This window comes from Triturus cristatus, chromosome 9, assembly GCF_964204655.1.
Source record: "Triturus cristatus chromosome 9, aTriCri1.1, whole genome shotgun sequence".
Classification (NCBI taxonomy): domain Eukaryota; kingdom Metazoa; phylum Chordata; class Amphibia; order Caudata; family Salamandridae; genus Triturus; species Triturus cristatus.
This window is the reverse complement of record NC_140592.1, coordinates 135355446-135375115: the sequence shown is the minus strand read 5'-3', so window position 1 is coordinate 135375115 and position 19670 is coordinate 135355446. Positions and strand designations below refer to the sequence as shown.

The window sequence follows — 19670 nt, the reverse complement described above, 5'->3', positions numbered from 1 at the left end:
ATAAAAAAAGGTACATGCATCGGAAACTGCCTTTTTCCATTCGCAAACAGGCCGATTTTCCATTCACAAATGGGCCCATTCTCTATTCGCAAATGGGCCCATTCTCAGAATCGGCCCATTTGCGTATGGAGAATGGGCTCATTTGTGAATGGAAAAATGCTTGATGCATGTGCCCCAGAAAGAGTAAAAAGCTTCTCAGGATTGTTTTTGTGCAGGAAGGTGCCCCTTCGTGCACAAAAAACAATCCTGCCTACAACACAGACACCCTTGCACCAGGGTGTAAGGGTGCCTGCATTGGCCCCACGCTGCCAAAAAGGCACCAACGCAAGGGGAAAGGACAGGAATGCACTATATTGGATAAATACAGGTCATTCCTGCACTTTCCCTGGAACGCAGGGCAGAGCAGCAAGGTGACTTACTGCGCTGCCCTGCCTCACAAGGGTCACAAATATGGCTCTCAATTCCTTTGGAACTTTAAAGCTTTATTGCCACTAATGCTAGTTTAAATGTTGCTACTATATACTTTGTCACTCCAAGTTCAAATGAACCTAAATTGTGATAAGTAGGCTACACATTCTTCTTCGCAGACATTAAGGTTCTCCGGTACTTAATTTGCACAACAATAAGTGCTGGGGCCCAAAGTCAGGGGCGTAACACATGCCCCCGCAGCCCCTGCGGTGTGGGGGGCCCCCAAGCCCCAGGGCACCCCCTCAACACAGTACTTCGGCCCCAGAGCTCCTGATTGAGCTTGGAGGGGGCCCCTCCGCGTATCTTGCAGGGGAGCCCCCTCAAGTTTTGTTACGCCACTGCCCAAAGTTTTATTAAGAAACCCACAGTTTGGCTATAGGGGTGCTGAATACCAAGGCTGTGTAGTCTTTATTCTACTTCATGTCTCTTTCATCCACCACCAGACACACCCTGGTCCGTTATTTCAATCTTGCAGGTTCTTGCATTATTCATTTTGTTTGTCTTCCGCTTCTTCCTCCTTTCCCCTTTTGCATTTATCTCTCTCTGATTCTGGGTGAAAGTCACATGAGGAGAAATTAAGTGCCAGTCCCTAAAAATTATTTCTGGTTGGCCTCACATGAAACCACCAGCTCAAATTAAGCATTGAGGGGTTCATTACTGTTTACGTGCAATCCAGGTGGTAGTTACATCACAGGTAAATCAATGCTGACAGTTGTGATATTTACCTGGTGCGCAAGCTTGGAATGTGTACTAATTACTTGCAAAATGTGACCAGTTTCTACCAAGTGAAATTTTTGTGGCCAAAAAGCATTGGTTCCTGTAATAACTGCAAAAGGTATACTCCTGATTCATGTGAAAAGAAGAGATTTGCATCGGTCTTGGAATCAGAGTTTCAGACCTTGGTCCACAATGTAATAGATGGAAAATCAGTTCCGTAGCATTGGTGCCAAGGGCCCTGGTGCATGAAGGGAAAATTGGTCTCATACCTCCAGTTTGGGTAATAAATACACCCATAACTGGGGTTCAATGGGCCCTTAATTCCGCTCTGCCACTGCACCTGATACAGTACTGATAGCTGTGCCTATGTAGAAAATCCTTTGTTTTCTAGAGGAAGACCTAAAATTTTGAGAACTCATGGGTGGATTTTTTTCCATTTCGAGGATAGGATGCTGTGAGGCCTAACACTTTCTGCAAGGTCACCTTGGTAAACGTTGTGAAATGCCTAATCCAATGGTCCATTTAATTAACTCATAAGTCCCTAGTATATGGTAATGCATGTACCCAGGTCCTGTACATTAAACACTACTAGTGGGTTGCAGCACTCATTGTGCCATCCACTAAAATAGCACTTTAAAATCTTTCTCAGGTCTACCTTTGGAGCCTGTGTGTGCAATTTCAGAACTGCCATTTCTACGTGAAGAAATTAATATTTTGTAAGACCCAAACCTTGCTTATTAGTACTTATGAGTCATCGTTAAGGTAGGTTCAAAAGGCTCAAAGGGCAAGGTGCATGGTATTATAAAAATAGGACATGTGTACTTAAGTTTTACATCTCCTGGCAGTGATCCACCCCCAAGTCTTTTTTCACTGTGGCAAGGCTAGCCTCCAAAAGACTAGCACTGGGTTACTTTATTACATACCTTTTGTGTTAACTGCACTTTAGGAACAGCTAGAGGAATACTCCGTCCACTCATAATCATCTTCATCATCCTTTATTTCGGCTTTATGCAAACCATGCAAGGCATAACACATATGAAAAACAAGTATTTCAATGTAGCAAAAAGAAAATATAAAAAGTATAAATATGTTATAACAACAGATCTAAAAAGACAAATACAATAAAAAAGATATAAGAAGGTAAAAACCCTACCAATAAGGTTAATTATATATTTTAAAAAATCATATGAAAGAAAAAATAAAAGTTCATGCTTTAGCAATCTGCTTGGTTCTAACATGCCATATAGATAATAAGAATTTCGAAATTGAGAACACAATTGAGCTGGAGGTATTGAATCTGCATAATTGAATGCCGATCCCTCAATCCCAACAATTTACATAATGGTTTGATCCAACGTACATGATATCTATTATAGGCAGGACAAAAAAATAAAATATGTTCAAGAGATTCTACAACTGCACATCCCATAGGGCAGATATTTGACTTAGTGACACCATCTTTCCAAGTACTGGTAAAAGCTAATACAGGTAAAGTCCCAAGCCTGAATTTAATAGAACATGCAAGCGAGTAGGGTTTAAGAACCATATCTAAATAAGAATCATATTTAAAAGTACATTTATGGGAGAGGAACAGGTCTGTCAAACAATCCGCTGCCCTACTATGGATTTTTTCCCCAAGAACAAAATTTCAGTAGGACACCTTTAATATTTCTTTAGCATTATGTTGCAAGTTTAGGGGGTGGGACCGACAGTCTGCTAAACAGAGCTTAAAGAGCCAGCTATTTGTATGGACCACCCAGTGGATTTCTTACACATGAACCCACCAGAATAAATTGGAGTGAATTCCTATGTACTTCTAATTCCTCTGTTGCCCTTCTTCCACTCATTCGAACTGTACTTTAAAATGCTCTTTAATGATAAAGTCAGATTTTAAATTACTATTTTGAAAATGCCACATTTAGAAGGTTAGCATTTTTCTGCTAATATCAAATGGGCCTTCCTGCCAGTGTCCAGTGTCACATGAATGTTAATGTCTGTCCTGTGGTGTTTTGTATCCCTTCCAGAGAGCGGACAAAAGGGCCTTGGATGTGGGGAAATGTGTTCCTCTCCTGAGCAGGATGGCCTGAGGGGGGGGGTTGTACTCAACCCTTCCCGAGCTTCAGAGAGTAGCATGAGTGCTATAGCCAGCCCCTTCCTGGAGCCAGACCCAGGGAAAGGGAAGAATTGACAAGAAACAGTTTAGTGTTTGACAAAGGGGCGGGAGGGGGGCTGTCCGCCCGACACACAGACTATCACTGGGCATAAAAGTGCCAACCACAGAACCTCTCAGCAGATCTCTTCTGGACCAGTGGAGACTCAGAAAAAGGACTGCCCTGCTGTCTGAAGCCTGAAGGAAGACTGGACCTGCTTGCCTCGAACTGAGGATCCAGAAGTATCTCCAAGGGTCAGTTGGTTTATCTCCTGTTTGAAACCCATCTCAATCAAGCCCGCAATCCTACCCACCGACAATCTCGTCAACAAGAGCTTCTCGTTCGATAATTGGACTAAGTTAGAATGTGAACCTTTCCACTGGGATGACCCTGCTCCCTGTGTACAAACCATGCTCCATGGTGGTCAGCCTTAACTTTTAACTTTGACCCAGTCCAGTGCAACCGATTGGCGCTTTGTGCTTTTTGGCGCTATTTCTACTGAAACTTTAAACATTCTTATCTCGGTTCTATGTATTAGATATTTGTTGTTTTGGTGTCATTGTATTTATAACAAATGCACTCTATTTTTTAAATTTGTTTGGAATTTTTCTTGTGTTGTGATTTACTTTATTACTGTTTGTGTGCTGCACAACTACTTTGAACATTGACTCTAAGACTGACTGCTTTTGTGCCAATGTACTGGAGTTAAGCACATGTTTAGGGATTGTTTTGGTACACACTGACAAGGATTGTGTTTATTATTTGAGATGGGGTTCTCACCTATTTATTCTCACAGATGCTCTACAGAGTTCCACCAGCATCTTCTTTTCTGAGTTAAGCACTTCCCCATTCACCAGATGATTTTTAACCTTAACCAGACTCTAACTGCATTGTAAAAGGCTTCTTCCTAGAATTCTCACTTTTTCTGTGAAATAAGGCTTTCATTGCCAATTACAATACATTAGTAAAACACAAGTTGAACCATCCCAGTTCTGATCCAGCCCCACCACCAGCTCTGACATTCTTTTTTTCAAGCTCTGATATACTACACCATTTTTTGACTACTCTGGGGGCCACTCCCAGAAGGAAATCTAAAAGGGACGTTCTCTTTTCATTCTAGAAGAAAAACGGGTAACACACTGAAAAGAAATGAATGCATGTCAACTTAAGTTTAAAATGTTGAGCTTCCAACAGAATGCCATCTCTGAAGTTTAGAGCTTTTTTTCAGAATTTCTTTTCAGAAATTGCTTCTACCTTAGAACTAACCTTTACCACATATTGGCTTAATAGGTGTGTAAATGGACACATTTGGATTTACAACACACAGAGCCAAAGTGTTACCCATAAACTGAATGTTAAAAATCCTGGAACTGGATGGTAATTTTTTTGAGTGGCACTTCTCTATATCACTTTTATAATTCATGGTCCAGATTTGCAAAGCTTTTTTCAAAGAGTAGGTGTGATTCCTAGAAACTCAGGAATAAGTCATATCTATATTTGATGTGTGAATCAATTACCCAACAAGTATTGGCAAAGTCAATAAGTGTTGCCTTTGGGTGATGCTGTACAGCATTGGTAAGATGACATGCAGCATGTCCAAAAGCTATTTAAAAAAAAGCAAATGCATGAGGTCAATTTGTAAGCTTACAAAATGATGGTAGTGCTATTTTTCTACTGATCTAAAATAAAAGAAGCAATTTTGCTGCCTGGTTATCCTCCCCCACCAAAAAAAGTATATATATATTTCTTAAAAGCTGGTGTTGGGAGCAATGGAGAAGCGTCTGGAGGGAAGCAACAGTGAGTGGGTGGGGGAACCGCACATGAGGGAGAGCAACATAGAAGCCACATGAGATTTGATCCAGCAGATTCGATTTTACGATACTGTTCCCAACTGAAGTTGAGGATTTTACCTCCTTTACTGGATCCTTTACTATTGCTTGCTTACTTACTTGCTAAATTGGTCCTTTGATGGAACTTTTCCATCACACTGAGGGGAGAGAGTTAGCATATTTTGTCTGATAAAATCCAATTAACAGTCAAACCAAATTGGCTACACAATGAGGGCCAGGAATCGGAAGCCAATTTCAAGGGTGTTTATTACAGATTTGTGATCATGTTCAGGTATATCACTCCAACTATATAAGTAAAGCATTGCAACGGGGAGGCCAAGTCTTCGGAAAATGTTTAAGCGCACTAAAATCAGGCAAACAAGCAGCTCTGTAGCTTCTTTACAAAATAGCAACATCAATATTTGGTATTCAGAATACAATCTGGCTTGATCTTTTCTAGGCATTAGCAATCTAAGTCTCTCAGTTGCAAATCAAGGCCCTCTCATGTTCATAGTACAAATCTGCAAAAGACAATAGGGATCAGACAAAAGAGTACAAGTGGTATTAGCAATAAGATGACGACAGCTCAGTCAGGAGTCTTCAATACGTCTGGCAAGTAACTGTCTAAATCACACTTTGGAATTATCGGGCCATAGGGAGGCATCTCTTAAAGTCCATTCAAAGGGCAATGAGATTTGGGAAATACTTCAGGTCAGAGTTTAAGGAAGGCTCTGCATAGAATATATAGAAAGGGGTTCAGCATAGGAGTTCAGGATTAAAGTCCAAAGTCATCATTGCTCAGAGCATTCTCTGAGATCGGCCTTTGGAGATCTGTCGGTTCTGCCTTGCCTTCGACCAGGGCATCGATAAGTTATAATTGCCAGAGTCCATCGGCAACTCCCTTTGGGTTGCGTCATCAATAGAAGTCCACTGTATTTGTTTCGATAATTTGTATAGCTGCACATAGTATTAGAATGAAACATCGTAGGAAAGACACACACTAAACATGGGAACATCATCTTGATCCCACATTCATTGGTAAAGATAACAGCCCATTGTTAGTCTACAGAGTTCTCATGTGCTCGTCGCTGGGTATCTGTTTTCAGACATGTGTTTATTGCTTATTACAAAAATGTACCTATTCGAACTAACAGTCGCTGGGATCACCTGAAAGAATGCAAGTCATCAGAAATGCATAAGCTGTAGATTCCCATGGGACAAAAATGGAGGCCTTTTAGCTGTGGCGTAGCTAGGAGGGTGGGGCAGTGGGGGCAGACCGCCCCAGGCGGCACAAGTTTTGGGGGTGGGGGCCGGCCCCCTCTCCCCCACTTTTACCTGCGGCCGTATGAATCACATTAACCCCTCCCCGCTCTTACCTGCGGCCGTCATGGCTGCATGAAGCGCCAGCAACTCCCCCCCCCCACTCATTGATTAGGCTGCCGTGGGCGACAGACACGGTGGCCGGCACGGGCAGCCTAAGGCCTAGCTACGCCACTGCCTTTTAGTGTAAAACAGCTAACATTACATCTAATAATGTACATTTAATATGTGTGTGCACATTTAGACATATAAGAGTAATATATTTCATTAGTATCTTTTAGTCCACTAAATCAGATAGTAAGAAAGAAACTGCATGACAGTAAGTGCACTTGGGAACTATATTCAAGAGTACATGCGCTTAACACTAATGCACACATTGATGAAACATTATCGTTCAACCTATATTAATATCTTACACTTATAGGGATCCTTTAGAACCATGAACAACAGTTCTATCAGTTACACAGACATAATTGCACACATTTATAGTTTGTGTGTAAAGCTGCAGAAATAATGGGAAGAGGATGATTGAAAGTATACTACTCATTACAAATGTTTCACGTTTATATGTAACACATCGGAATTCTAAATCCTTTTAATTGTAACAAAGCATATATGTTCAATTATTATGTGTAAACTTCTTTATTATTCCACATCAAGAAATTGTTCTCCAATACATTTCCATTAAGAGCATCTTTTGTTCAGAGCAGACGGTTCTAAGTTAAACATCACATACATTTCTATCAACATTAGTAAATCATTCTATGTGAAATTCAAATTCTATAGCAAAACCTCTCTGCAACAGCAGTGTCAGTTGTAACATGTGCAAGAATCATAAGGACAAGTAGGGCTCATGTGCAAAGTGCACATTAATTTTGTGTCAGGTATCAGTAATATTTAGGTTTAATGAAGTGTAAAGAGTGGGCAACTTTACGCTGTACCAGAAGTATGGTCGAGAAACGACATGGTGGTGGATGGAATGCTTGAATTAAACTCAGCCTCTGGTAATCACTCAGGGCCGCATCCCAGTCCATCCTTTTTTACCCACCATGCCACCTCAGTTTGGACCCAGCCATATGCAAATCAGTCTTGACCCTGCTCCTCTGGGACAATCCAGTTTGAACTGCCAGGCCAGGTCGTCCCTGAACTGAAACACAAGCAACCCAGGACCTGTTTTGCCCTTGCTAGGGCTCTTGAGCCAGGTATACCTTGGGTCCAGTGGCACAGTGAGTCTGGTACCAACGGGTGGGCATACCTGGTGCACTTAGGGCATCAAATGCAAAAACAACCAGGTGGTGGATGGAATGGTTGAATTAATCTCTGCCACTGGCAATCGCTCTGGGATGAATCCCAATCCATAATTTTTTCTCCACCATGCTACCTCAGTTTGGACCCAGGGCGGGACTATTTTCATGAGGAGCGGGGTCAAGGCTCATTTGCATATAGTTGGGTCCAAACTGAGGTTGCATGGTGGGTGATTGGGGTGTGGCCTGAGCAATTGCCAGTGACTGAGATTAATTCAAGCATACCATCCATTAACTTGCTGTTGCAGAGAAAGCAGCCTTCATTGAAGCATTAATTGAGGGAGGGAGTTTTCTGGGTGGAAGCACACCAGAGAGAGCTTGCAACTCAGAGCGGGTGTGTGTGAGCGAGGGCAGGGGCACACACAAGGGAGAGAGCTGCAAAACAAATAGATTTGCACTGTAAAAATACAAAACATACATAGATAGATTTAAGATGCCTATTAATGTGGGCTATTAGCTGAAAGTACAAGACTGTAACATACTGAAAAGTCAGATTTTCCACGTTTAGGCGCGCAGAGGAACAACGCTAGGACATCGAGCGAATGAAACCTAAATAGGACATCGCCAGTAAACCACCAGCAACCGCAAGGACACGAAACTGGCATATGTCGTAATTGTTTATGACTGGTTGAGACCTGAATGAGGGAACACGCTCCGTTCCCTCGCTGGAAAGGTCTAATTCATCGCCGCACTAGGCTGAGTTCACAGCAGTACTTCTGGCTGCTAGCTGAACTCACATCCGATGGCCCAGCTTCCTCCAAGTATGCCAGGTAGTGTCCAGTGAATTAATGCAACCATAGATGTCGAATCTGCTGTTCAGATTGTGAAGGGCTAATACTCAAGGTGGTGCTTGGCAGGGCCACTTGTGTAGGAGCCAGCAGACACCAGGGAGGTCCCAAACAAAGCGCTGCCTTTAGGTTATAAATAGAGGCGCTGCAGCCAGTAGGCTTCTGCAGTAGACGGAGTAGGCGTAGCGGTGCCCGGGGCACCAAATGTTTGTGCAAGACTACAGCTGTCTGTCTTCATCAAGGCAGATTTTATCGGCCTGAACAACAGGCCCTAAAGTTTTAGAAAGACAAGTCATGGCTAATAATAAACCTGTCGGTAATGGCTGTGCCTGCCTCTGAATCACTGTGGGAATAAGAGAAACACTCTAAGTTGGACTTGATGCTAAGCAGCAGCTGGCAGTATATAAACCGGGAGCTGACAGGCGCTGGCACACTCAGCGCGCGGATCTGCCGGCAGAGGGACTATTTCAGCAAGCGGATTGGTACTGGAGTGACGGGCCATGTCGGAACCTCAGGTACGGGCTGATACGGGCACTTCTTGGGGGAATTAACCAGGGTTTTAGAAAAGCCATATACTTGACTAAAACAGTTCTTTTGCTCTCGGCGCTTCTTATGCTGGCTCTGCTGTTTGTTTAAAAAAACGAGTCAACTTAAACAACTATCTTAACGACAACTTAAACTTATCTGGGTTTTATTTGACAATTATGCACTGTTAGAATCATGTAGCTTAGTTTATGTAATGACGGTCGTGCATTGTAATTGTTCACTGACGTTCGTACAGACATGTCAGTGAAAGGAGTCACCGTAAATCTGTGCCCAAGTGTACACCACTGAGGGAAAGCCTTTCTCTCCAAATATTAACCTGCTAGTGACCACCGCAGTGACAGCTATCATTGTCAGTCTAAATAATAGACTAACATATCCACCACTCAAAAGATTTCATATTTCACTGAACTAATTCACCACTAATCATTTTTTGGTTCCGGAGTAGCTGCTACTCGCCGAAATAGCGATTCAACGCCTCGTCAGGGGGTAGTAAGCGCTACATATAATACAATTACAATTTAGAATTACAATTACTAGTATCTACTACTGCCAAATATAGCGAATGCTCCTACAACTGGTCATTTCTGCAACTTTTCGCCAGAGACATTTGTGGTAATTACTTTTGGGTAATTACAGCAAATTCTGAATATTATGAAAGAAAAAGGGTTCATTAGATGTATTTTTCTATTCCTCCACAGTTTGACTAAAACCAAAATGACACCATTTGTGACTTTTAGCCCCTGTTTCTCCATCAGCAGCCTGAAGGAATCTTTTCACAAAAGACACATTACCTTTCGGCTTGCTTTGTCAGCCTTCCAAGGTATTTGCCTCTGGGTTGCGTGTGTTGTCTCCGCTAGTGCAGGGGTTTGCACTAGCTGTGACCTCCATGCAGCGCCTGGTGTACTTACCCGAACACGTGCCGCAGGGAGCGCATTTTACGTACACACCCACTGACATTCGTATCAAAAGAACTTGAGTTTACATACCGTATAAATACATCCCTAAACAAACATGATAACAATTGCTCTCTTTGTAATACATTCCAAACATTTATTTGCAAGAAAAATGACCCCATGGCCCTTTTCATCTTGAATGATGGACGCCTGGCGCGTTTCATTTATTTTTTGAATACGCACTCACGCACACACACTGACCACCGCACACCCTCTCTCAAATTGGGCGATTGAAATTCTAAATATTTGGATTTGATTAACATAATGTTCAATGCTGAATACATAACATTAACATACCGGTCACAAGTCGCCCTAACACACAGCCGCTCAGTTTGGGGGCGATTGCCCCTTCCTCAGCCTCTGTAGCCCGTCCTTCTCACCCCATATCATGCAGAGTGCACTGTAGAGGCTCCTGTACAACCTGAGAACTAAAAAAAATCAACAAATTGCAAATGGCCTTTTTAAAAATAGGAAATTACATTTTGACAAACGTTAACAATTTTTTTCAACCATCTTCGCTTTCCTTTCTTTGTGCTAGTTGTTACACATAGGCTGAAAGGAAACAATAATATTACTTTATTCGTCACATAACATTTTGCAGCAGTTTGAGAAATTAGCAGTAGGGTGGTTTTCAAGGCGTGTTTCTTAGCTTAAAATGTCTCTAATTCTTTTTGATTTCCGTGCCCAATAGGGTGTTATTTCTTCAGCTAGTTTGGGAGAGGCAAGTTGCTCTTTTATGAAGAGTAAATACATTTTTATTGTTTGAAATTGATCCTTCGATATATTCCAGGTGAAAATAAAAAAAAAAAACTGTTGCTGAACATCTATGGGGGGGGGGGGGGGAGGAATTCCCCTCCATGGTGTATGAGCGAGTACCCCTGACCTGAGTGCCTGACTTCATGTGTGTCTGGTATCCTGACTTTTAATTTAGCCCTAGTGTCACACCAATCTAGAATGTGCTCAGAGGTCTAGGTCTGTCCTTGAGTATGCATGGTCAAGGCCTGTCCTCTGACTTACAGGGGTGCATCAAGCGTGCCCCCATAGTGGAGAGAGGACTACTGCCACTGTCCTGGGTTTGGCACATGGAACAGTGCTGGCAACGTACTGTGTTCTGTGATCATATAGTGGACAAAACCTTTTTATCTGTGTCATTGAGTGTGGCCCACTGACCGCTCTTGTGTAAAGTTCCATTGTTATGTGAAACCCAGAAACTTGTGCTGGCACTGTGTATGTCGATTACGTCTACAGACAGTAGAAGTGTGTTGCCTGCATTCCTGAGCTTGAATGATGCAGATCCAGGTACTGAAGTGTAGAGGATGGAGACAAAGCTATCTTTAGAAATTCTTTGGAAATTCCATGAAGACTTTGTTGGCAAGAGGCTGCTGATTACTTCTTCATGAGAACTGCCATTTGGTGGATCGTTGCAGTTAAGGGTGGGACTGCAGTTTCTCTCTCTCTCTCTCTCTCTCTTCTCTTATTCAAGACAAGGAAGCTTCTAGGTCGGCCTACTGTTCGGTCTGTCCCTGATTACTGTTTCTGGGAGGCGGGTGACAGCCAGGTACCTTATCTTCTCACTTCATTGTTGCCATGTTGTTACCTGCTGCGAGAAGCATCTCTTTACATAGAGGATGTGTCTGGGGGGCAGCCTGAGAAGAACACTTGAAAGAGATCCACCCCAAAGTGAAGTTAAAGACAGTGGATCTACTTACCCATCTAGGAAATGTGTCTGAAAGAGGGATCCAAAGGACCCAATTTGCTCCAGATCCAAGTTCTTCATTATCAGGGATGGGAGTCTTTCACAGGGTACTCAAAAGATTGCTGTGTGACCAGGTCTGCATTTTGCCTGACAGCAATGGTGGGACATCATCTAAAGTCTGAACTTTCTGGTGGAAGAGTGAAGGGAATGCCCTCTGCCCAGAAGAGAGGTAAGGAGTCTGCCTGGCCCTGCAGGAAGAGAGGATGTCCATGAGTAGCAGTCCAGCATGCTGCCGGCCTGTGGAACAGCAATATAAAGTGAACTGCCTGAGAGACCAAAGCTATCAGTGACCCATGCTACAGAGGGTCGCCCGGTCTCTCTCTGTAGATTCCCATGAGAACCATGAAAGAGTGCATATATTCATACATCGGCCAAAGAGCTGCATCAATCGTGCAATGTATCAGCCCAGGTCGGGCTGCAACTGCCTGCTGTGTGTGTCAGCCAGAGGTGAGCTGATTCTGCCTTGCTGTGTGTATCGGCCTGAGTTAGGTCTGCAACTACTGGCTGTTGCATTTGCCCTAAGTTATTCCTGTATGGAATCATGCAGTTTCTAACTTCCTGGCTGTGTGCATCGGTCTGGGTGGAGTCACAACAGCCTCACTTTATGTTGCCAAAGAAGCAGGCTGTGACTCCTGAGGCTGCCTGCAGTTCAACCCGCTGAGCTCATCTGACAATTCCAGGGCAGCCAAGACTGGTAAAGACTCAAGCTGCTCTGACCTATCCAGCAGCTGCTGCTGGTACCACTCATGATTAGAACAGTTAACTCATTTCACATTTGATCTATGGGGAAATGTAATTTGTTCCTGAGCCTTACTCATGCATCTACCAAAGTTTGCTATGGGCTAGTCCTAACCAGGGTCACCTGGGTGGGACGGAGCACAGTGAGGGCAAATGGGGTGTTGCGCTCAGAATCATGATCAGGGGTATCACCCTGTATCTAAAATTGAATTATCTAATGCTGAGCACTGCTGTGCAATTGAAAGTGCTTTATTTCCAAAAGAGAAGCACTGGCTGGGCATTGAAGGAATTATATCTTTTGGTTTATTGTTGAGTTCTAAGCTTGTGACCCCAACACTACCTCATTGAGAAACCTGCGAACACTCGCCCTCACTACTCTGAGAGGTAACCATGGAAATGTTTGCACTTTGCCCAATTTCCAGTGCCATAGTAAGATGGACCAAAGGATGCCAGAGGCAAACAACCTCAAGCCCACCACTGGGGCCCAGTAGCCCCTGACTGCCTTTTATCCACCCCACCGAGCGTGATCTGACTCAAAGATTTCCAGAAATGCAAAAGTTCTGTATTGGGTGGTTCTTATGAAAACGTACAAATATTTACCCATACTAGATATTGTAAACAACCTCAAGGTAGGTCAGTACCTATATTGTGTTATGTCATTGATATATATAACAAACACTTCAAATAGAATGATATATGCGGAATTTGATGAAATTACAGTTGAGTGTCTGAAGGACACCAGGCAGAGACATTTCAGTAGAAGATAAAAGGCAAGCTAATCTAACTATAGAAAGAAGTGTCCTTCAAAGTGTATTATATTTGCTAACACATCTCCCATCACACATGACAGGCCTAAGACATAGGACATATGGTTTTTAATTACACTGGCACATCAATGAACTTGTACTTGCATTGTTACATAGCACCCTTGTGGGTGATAATGTGATAACTTTCCTTTTTGGGCCATAACATTTAAGTTGCCCAAAACATATCTCATGTGGTCAAAAACATGTAGCTTCAGTGAGAAATTAGGTTAGTCGGTGTGAAGGATGGAGTCCTTACTAGGCAATAAGTCAGCAATTTTCTCTTACTGTTCCTACTCCAATCTAAGCAGCAGTAAGGAAACAGATGTTGGAGGTGTCAATTTTTCTTTCCCCACTTCAGCCTAAGTAACAGAAGGGAAAGGTGTTTGCCTTAGGAGGGGGGAGATTTACTAATCCTCCTCCACCTTTAGCAACAGTGGGTAAAATGTAGGACTTCGGGAAGTCAAAATTATGATTCCTACTTCAACCTAAGCAACATTGGTGAAATTATTGAACTTTGGATTGGTGAGGCGTACTGTTTCTACCCTGCCTAAGCAACACAAGGGAAAGCGCAGACTTTGAAGGGGTAAGGTTTACTATCCTCACGACAACCAAAGCAACAGTAGTGAAAGTTCTGGACTTTGGAGGGGTGGAAATTACTATTTCCACTTTAAGCTAAGCAACACCGTGGAAAGTGTTGGACGTTAGAGGGGTCAAATTAACTTTTAACTCTCCAAACTGAGCAACAGTAGGGAAAGAGTCGGATTTTGGAGGGGGCCAGATTTAGTATTCCCACTCCAATCTAAGCATCATCAGAGAAAGTGTTGGACATTGGGGTGGTTAGATGTACCATTCAGACACTTGCCTTCACAACAGAAGGGAAAGTGTAGGCCTTTGGATGGGGCTGATATAACCTTCCCACTCCAATCTAAGCAACAGTAGAAATTGAAAAAAAGTATTTATTACTCTCGGCATTGGCCGGCATTTTTAAAACAACCACTATTTTCAAATTAAAAAAGACAATTGATAAGGCTGAGATGTGGAACTATAGCGCTAAAGGCATATCACCATGAGGGATTAGGTGACAGTCCTGACCTATTTAGCAGATTGTGCAGGAAAGCACCAGAGTCACCCAGTCACACCATATGTATCTGCAAGAAATTGATGGTACAAAGTCTATACTGGTTGTTGCCGATATTTAAAAAGCAAAATAAATGAAATTGCACAGAGGTTGTAGAATGGAAAGTGCAATGATTTTCATGCATTCAGTGCCATGCCCCACCCTCTCCCATTCTCAGGGGCTTATGTAAAGGGACATAGTTAATATATTCAAGGCAATATTGTCTTTTTCAGTAGGGTTCTCTTCTACCTTTTCCGGAATTCACTTGGGGGTGAAAACCTGGCAAATCCATTTGTTTTTATTGTTGAACTCCAGCATGCAGTTTATGTTTACAACTTCCAAACCAAGGAGCAGCCTCTGGGGAATGCAATTTGAAAACACCTTAGAGGTTTCTTTTTTAGGTCTCGCCTGACCCAGCGCATGCGCTGGTCTGGCGAGACTTTTTGTCAGGGCTCAAAAAAGTGCTACCATTGTAGCCTAGAGCTACAGTGCATGTGCGCGGGCGCGCGCTCCTCACTTTCGCGGCCGCACGGCCGCTTTTAGGTTTGATCGTGATCACTTTAATTTTCGCGGCCGCTTTGATGTTCTCCGTGAGACAGTTTTTTTCCTGTTTATTACTTCTATGTAGTAATGGTGGCACCTGTGCACCGCCATTACTACAGAGCAGTAATAAACAGAAACAAGCATTGGCATAGCCAATAGGTCTCGCTTTTGGGACCTTATAAGTATTTAGTTATGCAACTGTTGCACAGCTAAACACTTATAAGGTCCCAAAAGCGAGACCTATTGGCTATGCCAATGCTTGTTAATGATAGGCAGCATGTATCTGTTGGAGAGCTGGTTCTCGGTGGGACCCAAATGAGTAATTGACTTCAGATCCACGGTGTATCTGCCACTCCAGCTGCCTTTAATCCAGCTTGATGAAATGACATGATTGGCATTACCTGTGGTGGTCATGCTCCTAAAGTGTGTTCGGTATTCACTGCTCTACCAGTAGTACTTCTGATACTGATAGGGGGCGCACAGCTTTGGACACTACGCACACAAATGTCCTGAGCATTTCCAGCTCAGTGTTTAGCGCTCATACTACCTAAACTTGCACTGTGCACCGACAGCAATATAGGGGCACATACAAGCTTTAAGAATGTTGCATTCACTTTACATTCTTTGTGGGTGCACAGTAGGTCCTTGGTGCCCAATTGCCTGGAAAAAGCAGAAAAAGTGCCTGGAGCTAAAATCTGATCGGAATCCTAACAAGGAAAATGTGTTGAAAAAAAAAAAAGCAAATGAAATATAAAGATGTAAATGATAATTCTGAAAAGCTCACAATTAAAGGTCATTTTTGAAGTACCTCATTGCCTTGAGTGCGGCCAATCTGAAGAGCTATGTATATCTGTAGTTGTGACTTGCAGTACTGCAATGCATCACACACGGGTTTAAGTCTTGCTTGATTTGCTTTTTCCAAGCGCTACCTGAAAATAGTTGTAATGTTCATGGTAGGGAACCAGTGGCGTAACAAAACCTCAGGGGGGTCCCCCTGAAAGGTGAGAGGCCACCCATTCCCTAAATACCTTGCTGCTTCTGAGTGTTTCATTTGTTTGCAGCTGGCGTGCCCAAGGAGGTTCCCTGTTTGAGGTGAACAGTGTGGGGCCACCCCGCACCGCGGGAACCTCCGTTACTCCCCTGTAGGGGACGTGAGGTATGGCGCCCATTGTGTGTGTTGCATACAATAACGGGTGAATTTCAATGGTATTGCATCTTTGAATCACAACCATGAAACAATATTAACAGTGTTTTTTCATTGCATTTATATATTTCTTTATAATTCATTTTATTTCCAACAACCGGGGCACATGCCCTTCGACAGCATCCAACGCTCTTGCTGCTGAGGATGGCCAACACCCACAGTGCATGGAAGAAGGAATGTGCAGCTAAGGTTGGCTTACACGGCCTGTCCCTGCAACAAACCTGCCGTGGACAGCCATCACCCAGTGCAAATGGCCAAAAACCCTTTGCCAACTTGCCTAAGACACACTGAGACTCATGGCCCTTGGAGCGGCCGCTGGTGTGTTTTTTTGGCCTCTGTTCTCTCTGTTTCTCTGCCTCGCACCATTTTTTAAACTTGTGAAATGAATTCGATTTACAATGTTTTGTAAAATGGCAGTTGTTACCTGTAATTAAAATAGTGTTTTTCTGATTGCGTTCTGAGTCACGAATAACGGGGTGTTTTCTACTTATTATCCTGGTCTGTTAATCAAGTGTCCCACATCACTTGCTCCCCCTACCATTGCCCTGGGTTCAGACACTTCATATAGGGCCTCCCCATTCAGTAGCGGCCGGCATTGTTCGCTGGAGGGGGGTCGCACGGAGTGGTTCGTGCAGAGAGGTTCACGCTCTGGTAGATTTAATAATTAATAAAAATACTTACCTGTCTACCGGCCGGGTCCCATGTTTTCTCGGCTCCTGCTCTCCTGCCTCTGGCCGGAACAGGAAGCAGACAGCCTCCCTCCCCTCCCCTAAGCCAATCACAACCCTGCTTTGGCAATGTTGTGATTGGTGGGGACGGCAGGGGTTTACGGGGAGGCCATTTCCTCCATGTAGGCTGCATTGCAGCCTGCATGGAGAAAGGGCAGAGTGTGCATGACTGGTTTGGGCGGCCACAGAGGGCCGACCAAACAGTAATTGCGCACTCAGGAGTGGGCATACCACTCCTCACCTGCTCAGTCCTACTTGCAGAGCAGACCCGTCAGCCTTCAACCAAACCCTTTTGCTTTCTCGCAGTGCGAGAAGCAGAAACATAAAATGGTAGTTATTACCATTTAATGTTTCTGCTTCTCGCACTGCGAGAAAGCAGTGGGGCGACGCTCCTCTGCCCTAGTGGAGGAGCCGCCCCTGTTAGAACCCATTCTTTCCTGGGATTGTTTTTTTTACACAGCGCGAAAGTCATCATCTGAAATTGATTCCCTATTTTAAAGATAGTGAAAAAAAAATCTACAGAGATCTCTATCAGCCAAACGCATTTGTCTAAAACTTAAATGTGATAGAGTTACAAGTTAGTGAATTGCCACTTTATATGACAACATTTCAAACTCTTTCAAGCACCCTAAGCACATTTTTTAAAACCTACTTTATTGTAAAGTTTGGTATAAAACCATTTTACTTTCATCCGCTTTTGCTTTATTCATGAGCAAAATTTCTGTGGGAGCTGAAATGGTAAAACACATCTTTTTTCACCCCTCTCAACTTTTTCCCCCTGTTTGGCACTGCATGAATATAGGCATGCTGGACTGTAGCTGACTAAGCTAATTAATTGCCAGACATTGGTGCAGATCCCACAAGTTAAAAAATTGAGGCAAATCAGTCAATACCTTTTCAGTTCAAAGCTGTCCTGAACGATACCTACATGGTAGCCAACATTATATGATCAAAGACACCACAATCATCAAAATGGGATAAGAGGTGGCAGAGATATGACTTTTTAAAGTTATGGGGTAAAATAAACTTCAAGAAAAAGTAAAGCGCCAATCAAAGTCACTGTTAGAGATTGACCAGGAGCTCAGTGCGATTTTCAAGATAACTGTAATGGAGCTGAGGTTGGGCATACCAAGCGTGTCTTCCCAAGCAACATTTTTACTGTCTGACTTAGGGCCTGCTTTAGACATTGGAGGATGGGTTACTCCTGTCCTCCTTATTACAGGTGTGTTAGGGTACGGAATACCTGTCTGCCAAACTCTGAATCAGGCCCTTAGTAATTGTTTATGGAAGTTGAAATCTTCTGGCGGGGCAAGGTGCAAGGCTGTGGTCAGTGAGGGGTCCATCGAAGACAAATGCATCATCATTGAGCTCCTGCTAAAGTTGTTGTTGGCACCAAAAGCTCTGGACGGGACAAACCTGTATTTCATAGCCGGTGGATCGCTTTGCAGGCTGGATAGGTTTGCCGCCTTGCCCGGTTGATTTATTTTTGGACGTATTCCCTTTATTGTAAGTTAGAATCCTCCAGTGGGACGAGGCTGGAATCTTTAGCCGGACATGGGTCCCTGAGGCCATATACCTTTGCCACAAGACCTCCTGAGCCAATTTTTAGTGCTTCAGAAAGCTTCAAGTTGGACAGACCTGGATTTCTTGCACTCCTTGGGTGCGGCTTCACTGGAGAAATTTCAGCACCTTGTCCCGGTCCTCCGTAGTTAAAAAATAAAAGTCAAAGTCCCAACTTTTCAAAGTTCTGAGAATTGTCCTTTCGGTCTCTTCTGCAGCCCTCAGCTCCTCAAGAGCAGACCTCTAGGCACTAGGTTTCTCTCCAGCCAGGTTACCAGCAGGGTCCGGCCCTCAGTGGTCAGATGAGCCTTCTTGGGATCAAGAATCCTTCTGATTTTTGTGTCCATGAAACAAGTAACAGGAGGCCAATCACTTGACCCTTGGAAAGCAGCTCCAGTCCAATGCAACGTCACACTGCTTGACTGTAATAAAATGTCCAATTTCTCTGCACGCATTTAGAAAATTCCTATTGCATGGGTAGACATTTGCCAAACAGGAAAAAGAACAGTATCTGCTGGGAGTGGGGGACTGGCTTATTAAGGGCATCCAAATCAAACAGCAATTTAGGCAGATGTGCAAGTGTAATAAAGCTTGTCATTGAAAAAAGTCTGCTTTCAGGTTACAGTGTTCATTGCACTGTGGGTTGTTAGTAGGGATTTCTGTTTGATGATCAGGGGAGATTAAGGCTTCCTGGGAACTGGACACTTCATCTGTCTGCTTGAAGTAGGTGTAAACTCTCTACTGAGGGTATTAACTTTCTACTATTAACCTTGACCAGGCCCCCGTGAAAAAGAAGCGCCCCCCCATGAAAGAAGAAGACATCAAAGGTGCCAGGAATAAGCTATCGGGCAACCAAGAGATCAAATCGAAAACCTACCAAGTCATGAAAGAATGTGGTAAATATGCTTCCTTTTGTGTTTTGCTAAAGGGTTAACAATCTTATATCACATACGTTCAGATTCTGCTACCCATTCTTCTACATATTTGCTCCAAAAGTGTTTGTTTGAAATAAATGTTCATAAACTTTACTACTCAGACACTGCAGTAGTTGTTTTACAGCCTCTCCATGTTACCAAGGACAGCATATGTCAGCTCTTAGCTTACATTTAAGATCCCAATGCATTGTGGGAGTTGTAGTCTTGG

General features: G+C 43.3%; 1 protein-coding gene across 1 annotated transcript in view; it reads left to right on the top strand.

Annotated features, from left to right (window-relative positions):
• The first annotated feature begins 9006 nt into the window (after nucleotides 1-9006).
• The window catches only part of MUSTN1 (musculoskeletal, embryonic nuclear protein 1), a 48574-nt gene continuing 37910 nt past the window's right edge, over nucleotides 9007-19670 (top strand). Inside the window, exons 1-2 of the mRNA XM_085624540.1 lie at nucleotides 9007-9091; nucleotides 19306-19423. Coding sequence (XP_085480666.1) covers nucleotides 9077-9091; nucleotides 19306-19423 — 133 coding nt within the window. The 5' untranslated portion in view covers nucleotides 9007-9076. The remainder of the gene's footprint in view (nucleotides 9092-19305; nucleotides 19424-19670) is intronic.